This window comes from Rhinoraja longicauda, chromosome 14 (genome assembly GCF_053455715.1).
Source record: "Rhinoraja longicauda isolate Sanriku21f chromosome 14, sRhiLon1.1, whole genome shotgun sequence".
NCBI classification, from domain to species: Eukaryota; Metazoa; Chordata; class Chondrichthyes; order Rajiformes; family Arhynchobatidae; genus Rhinoraja; species Rhinoraja longicauda.
This window is the reverse complement of record NC_135966.1, coordinates 534592-555121: the sequence shown is the minus strand read 5'-3', so window position 1 is coordinate 555121 and position 20530 is coordinate 534592. Positions and strand designations below refer to the sequence as shown.

At 45.7% G+C, this 20530-nt stretch overlaps 1 protein-coding gene and 1 non-coding gene across 2 annotated transcripts in view; both read right to left on the bottom strand.

Annotated features, from left to right (window-relative positions):
- kif20a (kinesin family member 20A) overlaps nt 1-11769 on the bottom strand; it is a 38923-nt gene extending 27154 nt beyond the window's left edge. Inside the window, exons 1-5 of the mRNA XM_078411282.1 lie at nt 11735-11769; nt 8905-9163; nt 7857-7976; nt 2308-2446; nt 1148-1332 (exon numbers count right to left, since the gene is read on the bottom strand). Coding sequence (XP_078267408.1) covers nt 1148-1332; nt 2308-2446; nt 7857-7976; nt 8905-9163; nt 11735-11769 — 738 coding nt within the window. The remainder of the gene's footprint in view (nt 1-1147; nt 1333-2307; nt 2447-7856; nt 7977-8904; nt 9164-11734) is intronic.
- A 7895-nt stretch (nt 11770-19664) lies between these two features.
- On the bottom strand, nt 19665-19737 carry trnaa-agc (transfer RNA alanine (anticodon AGC)). The gene has a single exon. It is a non-coding gene; the product is annotated as a tRNA-Ala (tRNA).
- Nucleotides 19738-20530: the final 793 nt, after the last annotated feature.

The window sequence follows — 20530 nt, the reverse complement described above, 5'->3', positions numbered from 1 at the left end:
CGGGACTTAGCTGCGCAAGGCTTGGTCGCGGGCCTTTCATCGCCCGGTTCGGCCGCGAGACGTTTCAGCGCCCGGTGCGGGGACTGTGCGGGTCGGTCGGGGACGAGCTGTCTGTCCGTGGGCGTGGGGAAGAGAGTGGAAGTTTTGTTGCCTCCATCACAGTGAGGGGGTGTTTGGAGTCACTGTGATGGACTTTTGTGTTGGGGTTATGTGTCTTGTGTTCTTTTTTTTTTTCTATGACTGCTATGTAGTTTCGTTCGGTACTTCGGTACCGAACGACAAATAAAGCTCTGTTATACCTGTTATAAGTGTGAGGTTATTCACTTTGGAAGTAAGAATAGAAAGGCAGATTATTATCTGAATGGTGTCAAGTTAGGAGGAGGGGGAGTTCAACGAGATCTGGGTGTCCTAGTGCATCAGTCAATGTAAGGAAGCATGCAGGTACAGCAGGCAGTGAAGAAAGCCACTGGAATGTTGGCCTTCATAACAAGAGGAGTTGAGTATAGGAGCAAAGAGGTCCTTCTACAGTTGTACCGGGCCCTGGTGAGACCGCACCTAGAGTACTGTGCGCAGTTTTGGTCTCCAAATTTGAGGAAGGATATTCTTGCTATGGAGGGCGTGCAGCGTAGGTTCACTAGGTTAATTCCCGGAATGGCGGGACTGTCGTATGTTGAAAGGCTGGAGCAATTGGGCTTGTATACACTGGAATTTAGGATGAGGGGGGATCTTATTGAAACATATAAGATAATTAGGGGATTGCACACATTAGAGGCAGGAAACATGTTCCCAATGTTGGGGGAGTCCAGAACAAGGGGCCACAGTTTAAGAATAAGGGGTAGGCCATTTAGAACGGAGATGAGGAAGAACTTTTTCAGTCAGAGTGGTGAAGGTGTGGAATTCTCTGCCTCAGAAGGCAGTGGAGGCCAGTTCGTTGGATGCTTTCAAGAGAGAGCTGGATAGAGCTCTTAAGGATAGCGGAGTGAGGGGGTATGGGGAGAAGGCAGGAACGGGGTACTGATTGAGAGTGATCAGCCATGATCGCATTGAATGGCGGTGCTGGCTCGAAGGGCTGAATGGCCTACTCCTGCACCTATTGTCTATTGTCTATAAACACAGAGTCGGCAGAAAATAAAAGCTTAAAACTGACCTCTCTGACAATGCCCAGTAATGCAAGTTTCTTCAGCTCCTCTTGCCTCACCATCTTGTTATCCAACTTGATTACATCATTACACAGGTTAGGCTTTAGGTCCATCCTGGGATATAGTTTTCCGTGGACACTATTGAAAATTACAGCCAGAGATCGTGGCAAGATCCCACTGTCCTGCCTGGTACCTACAAATGAAGTGGAATTCAAAGTGCAGAAATGTACAGAAATGTACAGCGTAGATGCAAGCAAGCCATTTCAGCCAACCTCATCCAAGCGAATGGTATGTTGGCATTCATAGCAAGAGGATTTGAGTTTAGGAGCAGGGAGGTTCTGCTGCAGTTGTACAGGGCCTTGGTGAGACCGCACCTGGAGTATTGTGTGCAGTTTTGGTCTCCTAACCTGAGGAAAGACGTTCTTGCCTTAGAGGGAGTACAGAGAAGGTTCACCAGATTGATCCCTGGGATGGCGGGACTTACATATGAGGAAAGACTAGATAGACTGGGCTTGTACTCGCTGGAATTTAGAAGACTGAGGGGGGATCTTATAGAAACATATAAAATTCTTAAGGGGTTGGAGAGGCTAAATGCGGGAAGATTGTTCCCAATGTTGGGGAAGTCCAGAAACAGGGGCCACAGCTTAAGGATAAGGGGGAAGTCTTTTAGGACCGAGATGAGAAAACATTTCTTCACACAGAGTTGTGAGTCTGTGGAATTCTCTGCCACACAAGGTAGTTGAGGCCAGTTCATTGGCTATATTTAAGAGGGAGTTAGATGTGGCCCTTTTTGCTAAAGGGATCAGGGGGTATGGAGAGAAGGCAGGTACAGGCTACTGAGCTGAATGATCAGCCATGATCATATTGAATGGCGGTGCAGGCTCAAAGGGCCGAATGGCCTACTCCTGCACCTATTTTCTATGTTTCTATGCCAACAATAATGTTAAACTAGGCTAACCGACTTTCCCGTGTCAATCCCTTGTTGTTTTTTCTATTCAACTACCCGTCCAAACCACTTTTAAACATTGTCATTGTATCTGCCTCCACCTCCTGTTCTGGCATCACATTCCAGATATACACCACCCCCTTGCACAATATCCAGAGAACCCTTGTATGTTGACCCAGTATAATTCCATTTACATTACAACAGACAATATATGTATTTTACCTTGAACGGTGTAGGTTTTTCCGGAGTTTGATACACCGTAGGTATAAACCAAGCAGCTTTGCCCTTCCAGGGCTTCTTTTACCAGGTTCTTCATGACAACATTAAAAAACAATTTTTGGGTTGTCTCAGGATCAAATATCTGAAAAAATAAACAAAATAGATTATTTGTGGGTTTATGTTGAAATGATTAATTGGTTTTATTTTAATACATTACACCGGACCGTTTATCAATCAAAATCAACTAACTGCTGGAAATCAAATAAAAACAGAAAATGCTGGAAAAGATTCAGCAGTCAGGCTGCACCAGTGCAGAGGAAAAGAATATCAGGACTCTTCAGAACTGAGAATGGCATGTGGGTGACTTTCCTCACCTCATCACATTAATTAGCTACTTGACCAATCCTAATATCAATGCAATGCATCTACCGGTCCTCCCCAGGTTAGGGCAGTGTTCCCTTCCCAAGACCTGTTCGAGTATGTAACTAGTAGAGTGGATAAGGGAGAACCAGTCGATGTGTTATATCTGGACTTTCAGAAGGCCTTCGACAAGGTCCCACATAGGAGATTGGGGTACAAACTTAAAGCACACGGTATTGGGGGTTCAGTGTTGAGGTGGATAGAGAATTGGTTGGCGGACAGGAAGCAAAGAGTAGGAATAAACGGGTCCTTTTCGGAACGGCAGGCAGTGACTAGTGGGGTACCGCAAGGCTCAGTGCTGGGACCCCAGTTATTTACAATATATATTGATGATTTGGACGAGGGAATTGAATGCAATATCTCTAAGTTTGCGGATGACACGAAGCTGGGTGGCAGTGTTAGCTGCGAGGAGGATGCTAGGAGGCTGCAGAGTGACTTGGATAGATTAGGAGTGGGCAAATGCATGGCAGATGCAATATAATGTGGATAAATGTGAGGTTATCCACTTTGGCGGCAAGAACAGGAAAGCAGAGTATTACCTGAATGGTGGCCAATTAGGAAAAGGGGAGATGCTACGTGACCTGGGTGTCATGGTGCACCAGTCATTGAAAGCAAGCGTGCAGGTGCAGCAGGCAGTGAAGAAAGCGAATGGTATGTTGGCTTTCATAGCAAGAGGATTTGAGTATAGGAGCAGGGAGGTTCTGCTGCAGTTGTACAGGGCCTTGGTGAGACCGCACCTGGAGTATTGTGTGCAGTTTTGGTCTCCTAATCTGAGGAAAGACATTCTTGCCTTAGAGGGAGTACAGAGAAGGTTCACCAGATTGATCCCTGGAATGGCAGGACTTTCATATGAAGAAAGACTGGATAGACTAGGCTTATACTCGCTGGAATTTAGAAGACTGAGGGGGGATCTTATAGAAACATATAAAATTCTTAAGGGGTTGGAGAGGCTAGATGCGGGAAGATTGTTCCCAATGTTGGGGAAGTCCAGAACCAGGGGCCACAGCTTAAGGATAAGGGGGAAGTCTTTTAGGACCGAGATGAGAAAACATTTCTTCACACAGAGTGGTGAGTCTGTGGAATTCTCTGCCACAGAAGGTAGTTGAGGCCAGTTCATTGGTTTATATTTAAGAGGGAGTTAGATGTGGCCCTTGTGGCTAAAGGGATCAGGGGGTATGGAGAGAAGGCAGGTACAGGTTACTGAGCTGGATGATCAGCCATGATCATATTGAATGGCGGTGCAGGCTCGAAGGGCCGAATGGCATACTCCTGCACCTATTTTCTATGTTTCTATAACTTGAACGGCTCGCCAGTCGGAAAACCAGCCACAAGCAGAGCTTCTACAGAGCAGAGGATGTCTGCACCTGCTCCCTGTCCCACTGAGTTACTGCAGCATCTGCAGCCCCATGGCAGCTCCCTGTCCCACTGAGTTACTCCAGCATCTGCAGCCCCATGGCAGCTCCCTGTCCCAGAGTTACTCCAGCATCTGCAGCCCCATGGCAGCTCCCTGTCCCAGAGTTACTCCAGCATCTGCAGCCCCATGGCAGCTCCCTGTCCCACTGAGTTACTCCAGCATCTGCAGCCCCATGGCAGCTCCCTGTCCCACTGAGTTACTCCAGCATCTGCAGCCCCATGTCCCACTGAGTTACTCCAGCATCTGCAGCCCCATGGCAGCTCCCTGTCCCAGTTACTCCAGCATCTGCAGCCCCATGGCAGCTTCCTGTCCCAGTTACTCCAGCATCTGCAGCCCCATGGCAGCTCCCTGTCCCAGAGTTACTCCAGCATCTGCAGCCCCATGGCAGCTCCCTGTCCCCTGTCCAGCATCTGCAGCCCCATGGCAGCTCCCTGTCCCACTGAGTTACTCCAGTATCTGCAGCCCCATGGCAGCCGGAAAATCCACCTCACCGTTCTCGCAAACATTTATATATACAGTGTACACAAGTCGGGCATGACAACCTGGGGAGGACCTGTACCAGGAACGCAGAAAACAAACTAGGTCAATCTGGTCCTTTTACATTTGACAATCCTTTTGGCTCCTAAATAAATGTTCAATTACATCAAATAAGAAAAATTATATGCTTGTAATAACAGTCAGAATAACATGAATTTAAAGTAAAATTGAAATTAAAAATTCTGTTGAATATTAACAATTTGGACGAGGGAATTAAATGTGACAACTCTAACTTTGCGGATGACACAAAGCTGGATGGCAGTGTGAGCTGCGGTGAAGATGCTATGAGGCCGCAGGGTGACATGGATAGGTTGGGTGAGTGGGCAGATGCAGTGTAATGCGGATAAATGTGAGGTTATCCACTTTGGTGGCAAGAACAGGAAGGCAGATTAATATCTGAATGGTGTCAAATTAGGAAAAGGGGAGGTGCAACAAGACCTGGGTGTGCTTGTCCATCAGTCACTGAAAGTAAGCATGCAGGTACAGCAGGCAGTGAAGAAAGCTAATGGCATGTTGGCCTTCATTGCGAGAGGATTTGAGTTTAGGAGCAAGGAGGTCCAACTGCAGTTGTACAGGGCTCTGGTGAGACCGCACCTGGAGTATTATGTGCAATTTTGGTCTAATTTGTGGAAGGATATTATTGCTATTGAGGGAGTGCAGCGTAGTTCACCAGGTTAATTCCTGGGATGGTGCGACTGACATATGATGAAAGAATGGGTCGACTGGTATTCACTGGAATTTAGGATGAGAGGGGATCTTATACAAACATATAAAATTCTTAAAAGGATTGGACAGGCGAGATGCAGGAAAAATTCTCCCGATGTTGGGGGAGTCCAGAACAATAGACAATAGACAAGGGGTCACAGTTTAAGAATAAGGGGTTGGCCATTTAGGACTGAGATGAGGAAAAACGTCTTCACCCAGAGAGTTGTAAATCTGTGGAATTCCCTGCCACAGAAGGCAGTGGAGGCCAATTCATTAGAGGTTTTCAAGAGTTAAATTTAGCTATTTGGGCTAGTGGAATCAAGGGATATGGAGAAAAAAAAACAGGAAGGGGGTACTGATTTAAATGATCAGCCATGATCATATTGAATGCCAGTGCTAGCTCGAAGGGCCGGATGGCCTACTCCTGCACCTATTTTTCTATGTTTCTATCTTACAAGAATAAAAATGTGACATTTGAACACATGGTATTCCAAGTTAAAATGTTTTCAAGTTGGAAATCACTGAAGGAAGCCAGAATGTATATTTCTGTAGTCCTGGCCAGAGATGAAAAAAAGTTGCAAGAGGAACCTATTCACTGCTCCTTAATAATGGAAAAGGGGCGTGGCTGTGTTCTGCAGCTGCGGCTCACCGGCAGTCTCTCTGTCTTTTTTTTGTTTTTTGTCTATTGTCATCGTTTAATGTGCGTTTTGTTCTATTTTTAACTCTGTGTATGTGGGGGGGTGGGGGAAACCTTTTTTTCTAATCTCTTCCTCACCGGAGATGCGACCTTTACCGTGTCGTATCTCCGTTCGTGCTACGGCCTAACACCGTGGAGTCGGCGGCCTCCAGCTGGGATCGACCTTGAAGACTCCGGTCGCAGGGCCTGGACTTACCATCTCGGAGGCTTTGGCCGTGGGCCCTGCATCGGGAGCTCGCAGGTCCCTGGCTGGCGACCAGTTTTTGGGAGCTCCAGCCGTAGCAGCTTCGACCGCCCCGAAGCGCAAGGTACGATCGACCCGCTCGCAGGCCCTTCATCGCCCTGCGTGGCCCGGCCGCAGCACTTTCCATCGCCCGGTGGGGGCTCAGGACTTTCATCGGCCTGCTCGGCTCGGCCCTGGGACTTTCCATCGCCCAGTGGGGGCTCAGGACTTTCATCGGCCTGCTCGGCTCGGCCCTGGGACTTTCCATCGCCCGGTGGGGGCTTCAAAAAGTTGGGAGCCTCGATCACCTCGTGGCACCACGGGAGAAGAATGAGGAGGAGATAAGACTTTTCTTTGCCTTCCATCACAGTGAGGGTGTGCCTGGAACAATCACTGTGATGGCTGTTTGTGTAAAGATTGTATCTGTGTGTCCTGTGCTTTTTGTTGTCTACTGCCGGACCCTGACGTGAGAGGACGCTGGCGTTGTTTATTCGCCGCTTTTCCGTTAGGATAGTTTGTCTGTTTGTTTTTATGTTATGATTGTTTATGTAAAGCGCTTTGAGCACCTGATAAGGCGCTATATAAAATAAATGTTTATTATTATTATTATTATTAAAAGCAAATGTCAAATGTATTCTGAGTAAATTGGAGATTCTCTAACAAGGTCAGCATATCAAGCAAAACATTAAGGTTTCAATGTCAGTTTACTGTCACATGTACCAATTAAGGTACAAGTGAAATAACTGACAATAAAGAATTAACATATTCACATTTTCCTCCTGACTAGTGGGTAGCACTGCCACTTTTAATGTTATTGTCCTTTTCAGTTAAAAGAGGTAAGTGTGCATTAAAAGCAAGTGGGTCTGTAGGATGGAAAAGAACCCAACAATTAAAGTTATTACAAAATGCTGCAGTAACTCAGCGGGTCAGGCAGCATCTCAAGACAGAAGGAATGGGTGACGTTTCAGGTCGAAACCCTTCTTCAGACTGATGTCAGGGGAGGGGGCGGGACAAAGAAAGAATGTAGGAGACAGGAAGACAGTGGGAGAACTGGGAAGGGGAGAAGAATGAGAGGGACAGAGGAGCTGTCTGAAGTTAGAGAAGTCAATGTTCATACCGCTGGGGTGTAAGCTGCCCAAACGAAATATGAGATGCTGTTCGTCCAATTTGCGGTGGGCCTCACTATGACAATGAAGGAGGGCCATGACAGAAAGGTCAGACTGGGAGTGGGAGGAGGCATTCAAGTGCTGAGCCACCGGGAGATCAGGCAGGTTAAGGCGGATCAGGCAGGTTAAGGTGTTGAGCGAAGCGATCGCCGGGCCTGTGTTGGGGCTCGCCGATGTAGAGAAGTTGACATCTGGAACAGCGGATACAATAGATGAGGTTAGAGGAGGTGCAGGACATCTGGAATAGCGGATTACTATTTGCACCAGCATCCGCAGTTATTTTCCTACATAAAAATTAAAGTTATGTCCTGAGAATTCTAAGTGCTAGTCTCACTTTGATGAGTTTGGTCTAACCAAACTATTTATCAGATAAATCTATTTATCTCAAACCTGCGAGAAGGTGAATTTGTGCATGGCCTGACCAATCCCCCGCTCACTGCTCTTCATAGCGAACGAAGCCTTAGGAGCTCGCAGCACAAGTTTTTCCGAGTTCTCAATCAGAACACAATCCTGGGGAGAATTCAGAAAAAAACACAAATGAGCAGCTGTTTCCAGAATTTAAACCTGTAACTATTAAAACATTCCATTAGATGACCCATTCCTGATATTTCATTATTTCAACACCACAGATTTCAACACAGCAAATCGGATAAACAGGATAGAAGGAAGAATTACTTCAGTTTTATCTGGGTTTCTTTGGACAATCTTTGCTGATGTGGTTCAATATTCTGGTGAATGGATTTGAGTCTACGAAGTAACAAGAATGTAAACAGAATGAAATACCATTAAGTATTGCCTCAGGAAATTCCTCGTATGTTGCAAAACATACGTGGCTAATAAATGATTATGATCGTTCGCACAGCTGAGAAGGTTGTTGGCTGCAACCTTCCCCCATTGATGAACTGTACACTGTAAGGGCCAGGAATCGAGCGGGCAAGATCATCTCTGACCCATCTCACCCTGGCCACAAACGCTTCGAAGCACTTCCCTCTGGAAGGCGACTCCAGACTGTCAAAGCAGCCACAGCCAGACATAAAAACAGCTTTTTTTCCACGAGTGATAGTTCTACTCAATAACCAAAGTCTGTAGTTTCTTCTTTGCTCTGGTTTATTTTCACCCACATGTTTAGAACGTAATGTTGTATCCTTATTGTTTTGATGTGGTTACGCTTTATTCTTAATTGTTAACTGTATGCGTTGTCATTTGTGAGCGGAGCACCAGGGCACATTCCTTGTATATGCATACTTGGCCAATAAACGTATTCATTCATTATGATGATTATGAAAGCAACCAACATAATCAAGCACCATTTACACCTATTTTTCTCCACTTCTATCGATCAGAAGGAACATCAGTTTAACATTTTATTCAATGAAAAATACATTGTTCAATTAAGAAGAAAAAATATTAAAACAGGCTCAGCCAATCTGCCACCGACCTGCGATTCTCCTTTCTCCAGCTCTGCTTCTGTGAAAGGTCTAACCCGGAGGTAAACCTTAATTCTGTCTTCTTGAGAAGTCCCCGAATGAGAACCACCTTGCACATTGTTTGCAGGCGAGATGACAGAAAGGTCTGGTAACAACTGCTTTTTCACGTCACCACTCACTGTGGTCGATTCCCAAATGGCCGCCTCCTCTTCGTCAGAGTAGATATTTGGAGAAATTATTACTGCAGCCATTTCCATCCAGTTGTAGTTCCTGCATATACAAATTGTTTTATTATAATTAATGAATTAGCATATTTCATATCACTAATTACTAGGGTTTATAGCAACTGCAACAGTATTACAAAGATTAAATTTAGCCATTAACGGCCAAGCAGCTCAGCTTCATAGTTCGCGACCATCAGGCCTAGAAAGACAAGGAGTACAAAGTGGTTACAAATGATTTGCCCTTTGGGTGAGTATTAAATCATCTATGATAAAGAAATACAGCTTTAAATCAACCAAAGCCCTGTCACTAAATCTTAAAGCTACCCGTGTTAAATTCAGCCATATGGAAAAAATGATCAAGCTTTTGCATTCACAACCTTGAATTGAAACCAGAAAGGTGCTCTTTGGCTGTTCTGTATTCTAGTCAGAGCTGGCTCTTCAACTGAAGTCAATGACAATTTTTAATCCAGTGAATAAAATAAGTAGTATAAGAAAATAACTGCAGATGCTGGTACAAATCGATTTATTCACAAAATGCTGGAGTAACTCAGCAGGTCAGGCAGCATCTCGGGAGAGAAGGAATGGGTGACGTTTCGGGTCGAGACCCTTCTTCTTCTGAAGAAGGGTCTCGACCCGAAACGTCACCCATTCCTTCTCTCCCGAGATGCTGCCTGACCTGCTGAGTTACTCCAGCATTTTGTGAATAAATAAAATAAGTAGACTTGCAGTGCATAGAATTAATGTTACAGTGTGGTCACATTTGTATCAGTGTGCATGTACAAAATCCAAAATAGAATTTTGATTAAAACAGACATGCTTTTTAGTGTCCTGTCTAGGAAACAAGGAGCACATACATTACATGAGCAACGAAGATGGAGTGGAACAGACGGATTATGTCCCTCACTGTGACGTTGAATGCAGTAAGTGACTATACTCAGAGGAGAACAAGTCAAATAATTCCCAATTCATAGCAACTAATGTGCAAATTGAAACCAATAGAATTGTTCAGCAATGTGATAATAAATAAAGCCTAGAACATTTGAATCATGTCAAAAATGACTCAAAAATACTACAGCCAGCATATAATGTCATTGTTCACGGAGTGTGTGGACAAACATGGAGCAAAGAGATGGCTGCCTCAGATTCCTGGCTGAGGCTCGTGTAGTCCTGGCTATCATAGAGCATGCCTCATTCCTCCATAAAGACACTGCTGCAATGATCTTGGTGACCTTGTATGTGTAGCAGAATTTTGTGCAAGTTCCATCGAGTTAGTGCTGCGTGCATTTGATGTCTCTGAACACAAGTGAGATGCTTGTGTCAACAGATTATGCACACAGAAATACCTGGAACAAATGTTGGCTCTCAAGTCCTCTACCCTGACATGAAAATATTCCACAAGATTACAGATTTCGGCACTCCAATCCAGGACCATTTTTACACTGTCACACACAGCTCTGCTCAACACTCCAGGCTGAGTGAACTCAATTTAAACCAACATCATTAAATCACAAACATTCCTTTCCTTACATTGAAGCTAGGTGACTGACATCAGCAGAATAATTTGCAAAAATGCAATGTGAAATTTAAAGTTGTTGCCTGTTATAACTGAATCTGCATTATTTGCAAGCTCTTCTAACGGACTCATTGAATTTAAGTGGGCTATAGAAGGTACCCATTTGCCAGTGTTCAAACCGGTAATAATCTTTCAAAACACTGTACTAACCCACGTATGTATCCCCCCAGCTACTCCAGGTACTAAATACAGTGACTTCACATCCAAAAAGGCATTCAAGTGAAGACAATTATAACTTTCTGATGAACCTAATCAAATGTAAACCCTAGGCCTTAAATTGAACCATTGAATAATCTCATCAGATTTTGTTCCACAGATTTTGTTCGGCTTCTGGATTATTACATTTTATCAATAAACTACTCAAGGCAATGAAAAGCACACAAGCAAACACAAGTGAACATTCACAAATGACAATTTTCACATGCAATTAAGAATAAATGCAGTGAAATATGAATTAAAAATTGAATCTCTTATTAGCCATTGCCCCATAACATTTAGAGTTCCATTTGCATATTAGGTTTGTTATTACTAATTTTCTTCAGTCATGGAACTTGCATGAAAGGTTACTGTACTTGTTTCAAAGCAACACAATACATTTAAAAATGCAACCTTTAGTTAAAAATCCTATAACTGTGCCGCCTACGTGGAGTTTGCACATTCTGTGATCATACGGGTTTCCTCCCACTGCCCAAAGCTGCGTGGCTTGGTGGATTCATTGGAAATCTCACCTAATGTGTTGGTTAAAGAAAACCTGGAATACTCCAAACCTTGAGGTTGGTGGCCTTTAGGAAAGGATAGTAGATAAATACAGCCGAGATATATAACTGGGGTAAAATTCAATTAGAAATCCAATGGCATAGAGGGTGACCCTTTGCGTCCCTGCTTTACATCTCCAGCTTAATGCCACCTTCAAGCACGTCATCTGTAACTCTGCAGGACTTGTCGCTTCAATAGGGCTACTACTGACCACAAACTCAAACAGACCAGCAAACATATTCACTGGCACAGGGGTAATTTACAGGGGCCAGTAGTTAACTAACTTACCAACCACACCTGGAGTCCAATGAAATACTCTCCATTTGCCCGTTTAAAGGCTGTTCCAACAACTCAAGCAGCACAGCACCACCCCGAACAAACCAGTCAACTTGTTTGGAATCTCATTCACTATTGTAACCATTAATTCCTTACATAATCAGTGCTCAGAGGCTGCAGTGTGCACCATCTAAAAAATGCACAGCACATAGGCTCTAATAGCCAATACCCAAACTCACTACCACCAACAGCAATGGCTGCAAGCACGAATGGAAACCACATTTGTAGGTTCTCTTCCAGGCTGCACAGCATCCTGATTCGGAAATATCTCACCAGTACTTCCCTGTTGCTGGGACCAAATCCTAGAATTCCCTGCCCACCTTCACAGCAACAGCTCACCAATACCTTACTCAGAAAAAAAATATTGAATGATAAAGCATGGAAAAAGGCCCTGCACCTCAACAAGCCTACACTGACCATCGAAAAGCTGTCGTCATTAGTTCTATGTTATCCAAAGATACTAGAGGAACAAGATGGACCACTCCGTTGAAATCGCCTATACTGAAGTGTAGTATGCAAAGGAGCAATTTTAGTAAACAAAACCCACCGTTCGTTATGCCTCTCGCAGCGTAATCAGTGTTTTGGGGGAAAAGTACGTGTGATGATACCATTAAAATGCAGAATATATCTCATCTATCAATTCACAGATTTTTGTTATTTTTCTTTTTTAAAGTTTCTGCAAGTTTCTGCCTACTAAAATGGCGTCATGACATACTACGGTTTTTAGGGTCGAGTGGTCTATCTTGTTCCTCTAGTATCTTTGATGTTATCCTACTACCACGTCCACTATCTACACACCAGCGGCAATTTACAGATGTTTAAAATTTACAAACCTACACGGGCTTATGACATGGGAGGAAATCAGAGTATCTGGAGGAAACCCATGTGAAAAGGAGAACGTTCAAACACCACACAACCAGCACCCCAGGTCATGATCAAATCCTGGTCTCTAGCACAGTGAAGCAACACCTCTAGCAGCTGCACCACTGTGCTGCCCCTTTAGGGGTGGGTAATTAAAGGACTTTTGTGGACCAAAGTAACATCATTATTGCTAACAAACACTAATTTGCTTCACCTTCTGCGCTGCTGGATTCCATTTCTCCACACAGCAACATGAAAGACACAGCAAGAAAATACCAAATTCTACAACAAAAATCACAGAACAATATATGATCTCAAACTGCACATATGCTGGAAATGCTCACAAGAAATATTGTCCAACTGTTCATTACAAATGGACCAGGGTGGCCCCGGACATGTGGAAATAAAATCACCTTTATACAATCGAGCTTCATTGAAGTCAAGAATGTTGTAAAATGCATGTCATGAAACAGAGCTATCTGGTAAAATCACTAATTCAACTTTTCTATAAAAGCAGACTATTATGTTGGCAGGAATCTTGTAAAATGTGCTTTGCTCCAGTTAACAGTCAATTTTACAAAACAATCAATAGCAGAAAGACACCTCACTGATAAGATTCACTTACCAGGAAATATCAGACACGATGCCTACAATCATCCACCCAATTAAAATTTATTTATAAAATCCACAATCCGAATAATCAACACTGGCGCCTGTATCTTTGAAAGTACTGCCGAGAAGCAGGATGCTCACATTTAAGTGGATCCTGTTATAGCTTTCCACCTTCTTCCCTTGTGGTGGCCTCTGTCAAATTGCTTCCACATTGCCTGCTGTGAAAGATCTAGGTTTACTAGGTTAATTCCCGGAATGGCGGGACTGTCCTATGTTGAAAGACTGGAGCGACTAGGCTTGCATACACTGGAATTTAGAAGGATGAGAGGGGATCTTATCGAAACATAAGATTATTAAGGGGTTGGACACGTTAGAGGCAGGAGACAGGTTCCCAATGTTGGGGGAGTCCAGAACCAGGGACCACAGTTTAAGAGTAAGGGGTAGGCCATTTAGAATGGAGATGAGGAAAAACTTTTTCAGTCAGAGAGTTGTAAATCTGTGGAATTCTCTGCCTCAGAAGGCAGTGGAGGCCAATTCTCTGAATGCATTCAAGAGAGAGCTTGATAGAGCTCTTAAGGATAGCGGAGTCAGGGGGTATGGGGAGAAGGCAGGAACGGGATACTGGTTGAGAATAATCAGCCATGATCACATTGAATGGTGGTGCTGGCACGAAGGGCCGAATGGCCAACTCTTGCACCTATTGTCTATTATCTCTTCCAGAGGAATTAGTGGTTACGGATTTGAAAGCCTCTCCAATAATATGAAAAACAATCATACAAGCACAGAACCCCTCCAATTGTCAAGCATGTTAAACTATGGTAGTGCACAAGTTATCAAGAGATCAGTGTGCCTAAAATGCACCATATAAGCTTGAAAATTCCAATTCACAATTCAAAAAATTGCAAATAAAAAGCAAATGTTCTACAAATTGGCAAATATCCCGTAGAAAGCCTTTACCCAGCTCTGCTCATACGCCTTCAGACCAGAAAATACTCGGTTAATATTTCATTTCTCCTTTTAGTGGGCCAACAAACTTCAAAATACACCAAGAGATTCAACACAGCTGATCATCCAAGCTAACTAACTACATGCAGTGGGACAGATTCCTAATCCACTTCCCAGAGGAAAAGTTAAAAAATCCATGCAATAAGGCATTGTAATAAAATTGGGCTGCAGCAACTCTGGCTTGATCGCGATGTTCAACGTTGCACAATCTTCCCATGGCTGTCCAGGTTACCGAGTGCTACCAATCCTTCCTTCCTCAACATTGCCAGATAGGAAGTTTCCAGAAACGATGGAAGCAGGTTCTCCAGCCTAACTTGTACAGGCTGACCAAGATGCCCATCTAATCTAGTCCCATTTGCATACATTTGGCCCATATTGCTCCAAACCTTTCGGATCCACGTACCTAATAAACCTAACTGAACAGAACCTGTCCTTCCTTTGTCCCACCCCCCTGACATCAGTCTGAAGAAGGGTCTCGACCCGAAACATCACCCATTCCTTCTCTCCTGAGATGCTGCCTGACCTGCTGAGTTACTCCAGCATTTTGTGAATAAATACCTTCGATTTGTACCGGCATCCGCAGTTATTTTCTTATAGAACCTGTCCAAGTATCTTTTAAATGTTGTTTTGTAACTCCCTCAACGACCTCATTCTACAATCCACGATTGTGATAAAGTTGCCCCCCAATCTCCTATTTAAATCTTGCCCCTTTCACCTAAAACCAACATCCTCTACCCTGGGGGGAAAAAAAGACTATGCATTCACGTTGTCTATTCCCCTCATAATTAACATCACTAGAATATTACCACTCAGATTCCTGCACCACAACAAATAAACAACAAGCCTTCCCAACCTCTCCCTATAGATTTGACATTGAGTTCTGGCAACATCCTCATAAATCTTCTCTGCACTCTGCAGCTTAATGACACAATTTGTGTAGCAGGGTGACCAAAACAGAACACAATAATCCAAGTGTGGCCTCACCAATACCTTACACTACTGCAACATAACATCCCAACTTCTATTCTCAATACCCTGAGTGATGAAGAAAGACTTCTTGACCACCTTATTTACTCATGATGCCACTTTCAAGGAACTATGTAACTGCACTCTTATATCCCTCTGCTCCACAACACTCACCAGGGCCCTGTGAAGGTTCTACCCTGGTTAGACTGCTCAAAATATAACACCTGAAAAGATTAAATAGGAATCTGAGGGGTAACCTTTTCACACAAAGGGTGGTGGGTGTATGGAACAAGCTGCCCGAGGAGGAAAGTTGAGGCTGCGACAATCCCAACGTTTAAGAAACGGTTAGACAGGTACACGGATAGGACAGGTTTAGAGGGATGTGGATCAAAAGCAGTCAGGTGGGACTAGTGTAGCTGGGACATGTTGGCCGATGCGGGCAAGTTGGGCCGAAGGGCCTGTTTCAACGATTATCACCCTTTGACTCTATGACCTTGCACGTATCTGCATTAAACATTCACCAATCGTCAGCCCGCTTGTCCAACTCGTCACCATCCTGGTGTGATTTTTCACAACTATTTTCACAGTTCACCCACCCCCACCACCACACACTTTAGTGCCGGTGGGGGCCCGGGTGTTGAGGGAGGGGGCGGGTGCCAGTGGGGCCCGGGTGTTGGCCCGTAAAAACGTGCCCGTCCACGCACCGTGTCCCTGTGGCACCAACCCCGCACCGTGTCCCATCCCCACACCGTGTACCTGTGGCGCCAACCCCGCACCGTGTCCCATCCCCACACCGTGTACCTGTGGCGCCGTGTGTCCCGGTCTGTGGTCCCGCACCGTCCCTGTATGTGGTCCTGTCCTGTCCCTGTGGTCACGTGCCCCTGTGTCGCCGCCGCCCTCGCGCTCCAACGACTCCCCGTTTTCAAACACCGCGCTGCTCCTGAAACCCGCCAATCACCGGCCGCTCTGCCGCTGACCTCACTCGCGTGCATGCGCATTGCCGGGTGCGCCGCGGAAAGGGCGGGCGCCATGTTGATGAGGGCGCGTTGACCTCACCTGCCCGCCCTCCTCCCCAGATAGACACAGAGTGCTGGAGTAACTCAGTGGGTCAGGCAGCATCTGTGGAGAACATGGATAGGTGACGTTTTGGGTCGCGACCCTTCTTCAGACAGAGGGAGAGGGAGGGTGTACAGTGTGAAAACGAGACACCAAAGGAGATGTGAATCAATGAAAATGTAGAATAGATCATTGTTAGCTTGGAGAAGGAGACAACGAAGCATAGCCTAGGAAGGAACTGCAGATGCTGGTTTGCACAGAACAAAAACACAAAATGTTGGAGTAACTCAGCGGGTCAGGCAGCATCTGTGGAGAACATGGATAGGTGACGTTTCACAGAGTGCTGGAGTAACTCAGCGGGTCAGGCAGCATCTGTGGAGAAAAGGAATGGGTGACATTTCGGGTCAAGACCCTTCTTCAGATTGAGAGCGTGGAGAGCGTGGAGAGAGGGAGACTAAAGATATGAAAAGACACAAATAACACTTGTTGATTAGTATGGGTGTCAGGGATTATGGGGAGAAGGCAGGAGAATGAGATTGAGATAGATAGATCAGCCATGATTGAATGTCAGAGTAGACGATGGACTGAGTGACCTCATTCTGCACCTAGAATTTATGAATGTGTGAACCCTACTCATCCTGCTTTCCAGCATTGGGCCCTAGCCATCCATGTCATGTTAGAACTGCTGACTTAAAATTCTTAATAATAATAAATTTTATTTGTCATATGTAGGTTGGCACAGGGTCAACGGTACAATGAAATGTATTTGACAAGACAACGGGTCACCTCAGCAGTAATATTCCAAGGATAAATAAGATTTTTAAAATTACATTAGTAAGGTAAAAAGACAATATTAAAAATAAGTAAAAAGACAATATTAAAAATAATCAACATATATGATTTCAAAGAAAACAACTGCAGATGCTGGTACAAATTGAAGGTATTTATTTCACAAAATGCTGGAGTAACTCAGCGGGGCAGGCAGCATCTCAGGAGAGAAGGAATGGGTGACGTTTTGGGTTGAGACCCTTCTTCAGTCTGAAGAAGGAATGGGTGACGTTTTGGGTTGAAACCCTCCTTCAGTCTGAAGAAGGGTCTCGACCCGAAACGTCACCCATTCCTTCTCTCCTGAGATGCTGTCTGACCTGCTGAGTTACTCCAGCATTTTGTGAAATATATGATTTGAAATGTGTTTATGAGTTCAGAAGCCTGATGGCTTGATGGTAGAAACTGTTCTTAAGTCTGGTGGTACACGCAGCCATACTCCTGTATCGCCTGCCTGACGGTAACAAGGAGAACAGCCTGCGTGCTGGGTGGCTGTGGTCCTTGATGATGCTGCGTGCATTCCGCAGGCACCGCCGGTAGAAAATGTCCTGAATGGCCGGGAGACAGTTGCCAGTGATGTGCTGTGCCGTCTTCACCACTCCCTGTAGTGATTTGTGGCTGTGGGCAGAACAGTTCCCGTACCAGACTGTAATGCAGCCCGTCAGCAGGCTCTTGATGATGCATCTGTAGAACTTTGCGAGGATGTTGGCGTTCATGCCAAACTTCCTCAGTCTTCTCAGGAAAAAGAGCCGCTGGTGGGCCTTCTTTGTTATTGTGGCCGTGTGCAGTGTCCAGGAAAGGTCCTCAGTGATGTGCACACCGAGGAACTTAAAGCTGCTGACCCTTTCAACCTCAGCATCGATGTGGATGGGGAGGTGTCCACTCCCCCATTGTCTCCTATGGTCCACGATCATCTCTTTAGTTTTGCTGACATTGAGAGAGAGGTTATTTTCCTGGCACCAGCTGTTTAGTGCCTTTACCTCCTCTCTGTAGGCCGTCTCATTGTTGTCTGTGATGAGGCCCAATGGTCGTGTCATCAGCAAACTTTAGGATGCTGTCTGAGCTGTGCTTAGCAGTACAGTCGTGCGTGAACAGTGAGTACAGGAGAGGACTGAGCACACAGCCCTGTGGTGTGCCTGTGTTGAGGATCAGTGAGGAAGAGGTGTGGCTGCCAATTCTCACCACCTGGGGCCTGCCCGTCAGGAAATCGAATATCCATCCGCAGATGGAGGTCTCCAGTCCAAGATCAAGGAGCTTGGGGACGGGTTTTGAGGGAATAATAGTGTTGAATGCCGAGCTGCAGTCAATAAAGAGCATTCTCGCATATGTATTTCCTTTGACAAGGTGGGGGAGCGCAGTATGTATTGCCATGGCGATGGCATCATCTGTGGCCCTGTTTGATCTATATGCAAACTGAAGAGGGTCCAAGGTATCAGGGAGAGAGGAGCAGATGCGAGATTTAACTAGTCGCTCGAAGCTCTTCATGATGACTGATGTCAGTGCGACAGGACGGTAGTCATTTAAACAGGAGGTTACTGGTTTCTTTGGAACAGGAACGATGATGGATGCTTTGAAAGAGGTGGGAACCACAGACTGACTCAGAGAGAGGTTGAAGATGTTGGTGAACACCTCTGCCAGTTGATCAGCACACGCTCTGTGGGCCCACCCTGGAATACCATCCGGCCCTGGAGCTTTGCGGTCGTTGACCTTTTTGAAGGACCGCCTCACGTCTGCTGTTTGTAAGGACAGTGTGGTAGTCCCCCTGCACACCTGTGGACTCATGGTGGGCGCTGTGTTGTCTGCATCGAACCGGACGTAAAAGGTGTTAAGCTCGTCCAAGAGCGATGCGGAAGGCTGAACAGTGCTCCTGTTTTTCCCCTTTGTAGTCTGTGATGCAGCGTAATCCACTCCACATGCGTCTGGAGTCCGAGCTGTAGTAGTTAGATTCCACTTTGTTTCTGTGGTCTATCTTGGCTTTCCTGATGGACTTCCGGAGGTCACATCTGGCTACCTTGTAGGCGTTGAGGTCTTATTGAATGTTGTGAGCATGGTCGCCTACAAACCCTCTCAGGAAAGATGTTCCCGATGTTGGGGGAGTCCAGAACCCAGGGTCACAGTTTAAGAATAAGGGGTAGGCCCTTTAGGACTGAGATGAGGAAAAACTTTCACCCAGAAAGTTGTGAATCTGTGGAATTCTCTGCCACAGAAGGCAGTGGGAGCCGATTCACTGGATGCATTGAAAAGAGAGTTAGGGCTAGTGGAATCAAGGGGTATGGGGAGAAGGCAGGAATGGGGTACTGATTGTGGATGATCAGCCATTATCATATTGAATGGTGGTGCTGGCTCACTGCACACACTGACTGCTGTAATAAACCTTTACAAATATGCCTTACGGCTAAGATAGACACAAACAGCTGGAGTATCTTTAGTGGGTCAGGCAGCATCTGTGAAGAAAAGGTCACTCAGACCTTCTTCATGCGGCTAACAACTCCAGCTCATAATTTAACCTCCACACAAGTAACACTGTTAAAATAAGAGGTTGAGAAAAAAAATCGCCTGGAGAATGCGGGCATCGATCCCGCTACCTCTCGCATGCTAAGCGAGCGCTCTACCATCTGAGCTAATTCCCCACCGGCGGGGATTCTCTCCGTGACCGACTTTGGAGCTGTCGCGTGCCAGTGAGCGTCCCTTGTGGTCACTCTGATTGGTGAGCCGTCCTGTCACTCAGGAGAGAGGCGAGACAGGATTGGTGGAGGTCGGGTAGCAACAGGTGACGCTGCGGAAGGCGGGCCACACGGAGTGAAGGCGGGAAAGCGCGGGCTGCGGCGGTTCCACGGACCACGAATGGAATCAGGGTCCGCGTCATGGCCGCACATTGCCTCAGGCTCAGCTCAGCGGCCGCCGTTACTGCAGCACTCCGTGTCGTTTAGACCGACCCCCAGCCCTGTCGGAGGTAACATAGAAAATAGGTGCAGGAGGAGGCCATTCGGCCCTTCGAGCCTGTACGCACCACCATTCATTGTGATCATGGCTGATCATCCACAATCTAACCCGTGCCTGCCTTCTCCCCATACCCCTTGATTCCACTAGCCCCTAGAGCTCTATCTAACTCTCTCTTAAATCCATCCAGTGAATTGGCCTCCACTGCCCTCTGTGGCAGAGAATCCCACACATTCACAACTCTCTGGGTGAAAAAGTTTTTTCTCACCTCAGTTTTAAATGGCCTCCCCTTTATTCTAAGACTGTGGCCCCTGCTCTGGACTCGCCCAACATTGGGAACATGTTTCCTGCATCTAGCTTGTCCAGTCCTTTTATAATTTTATACGGCTATAAGATCCCCTCTCATCCTTCTAAACTCCGGTGAATACAAGCCCAGTCTTTCCAATCTTTCCTCATACGACAGTCCCGCCATCCCAGGGATTA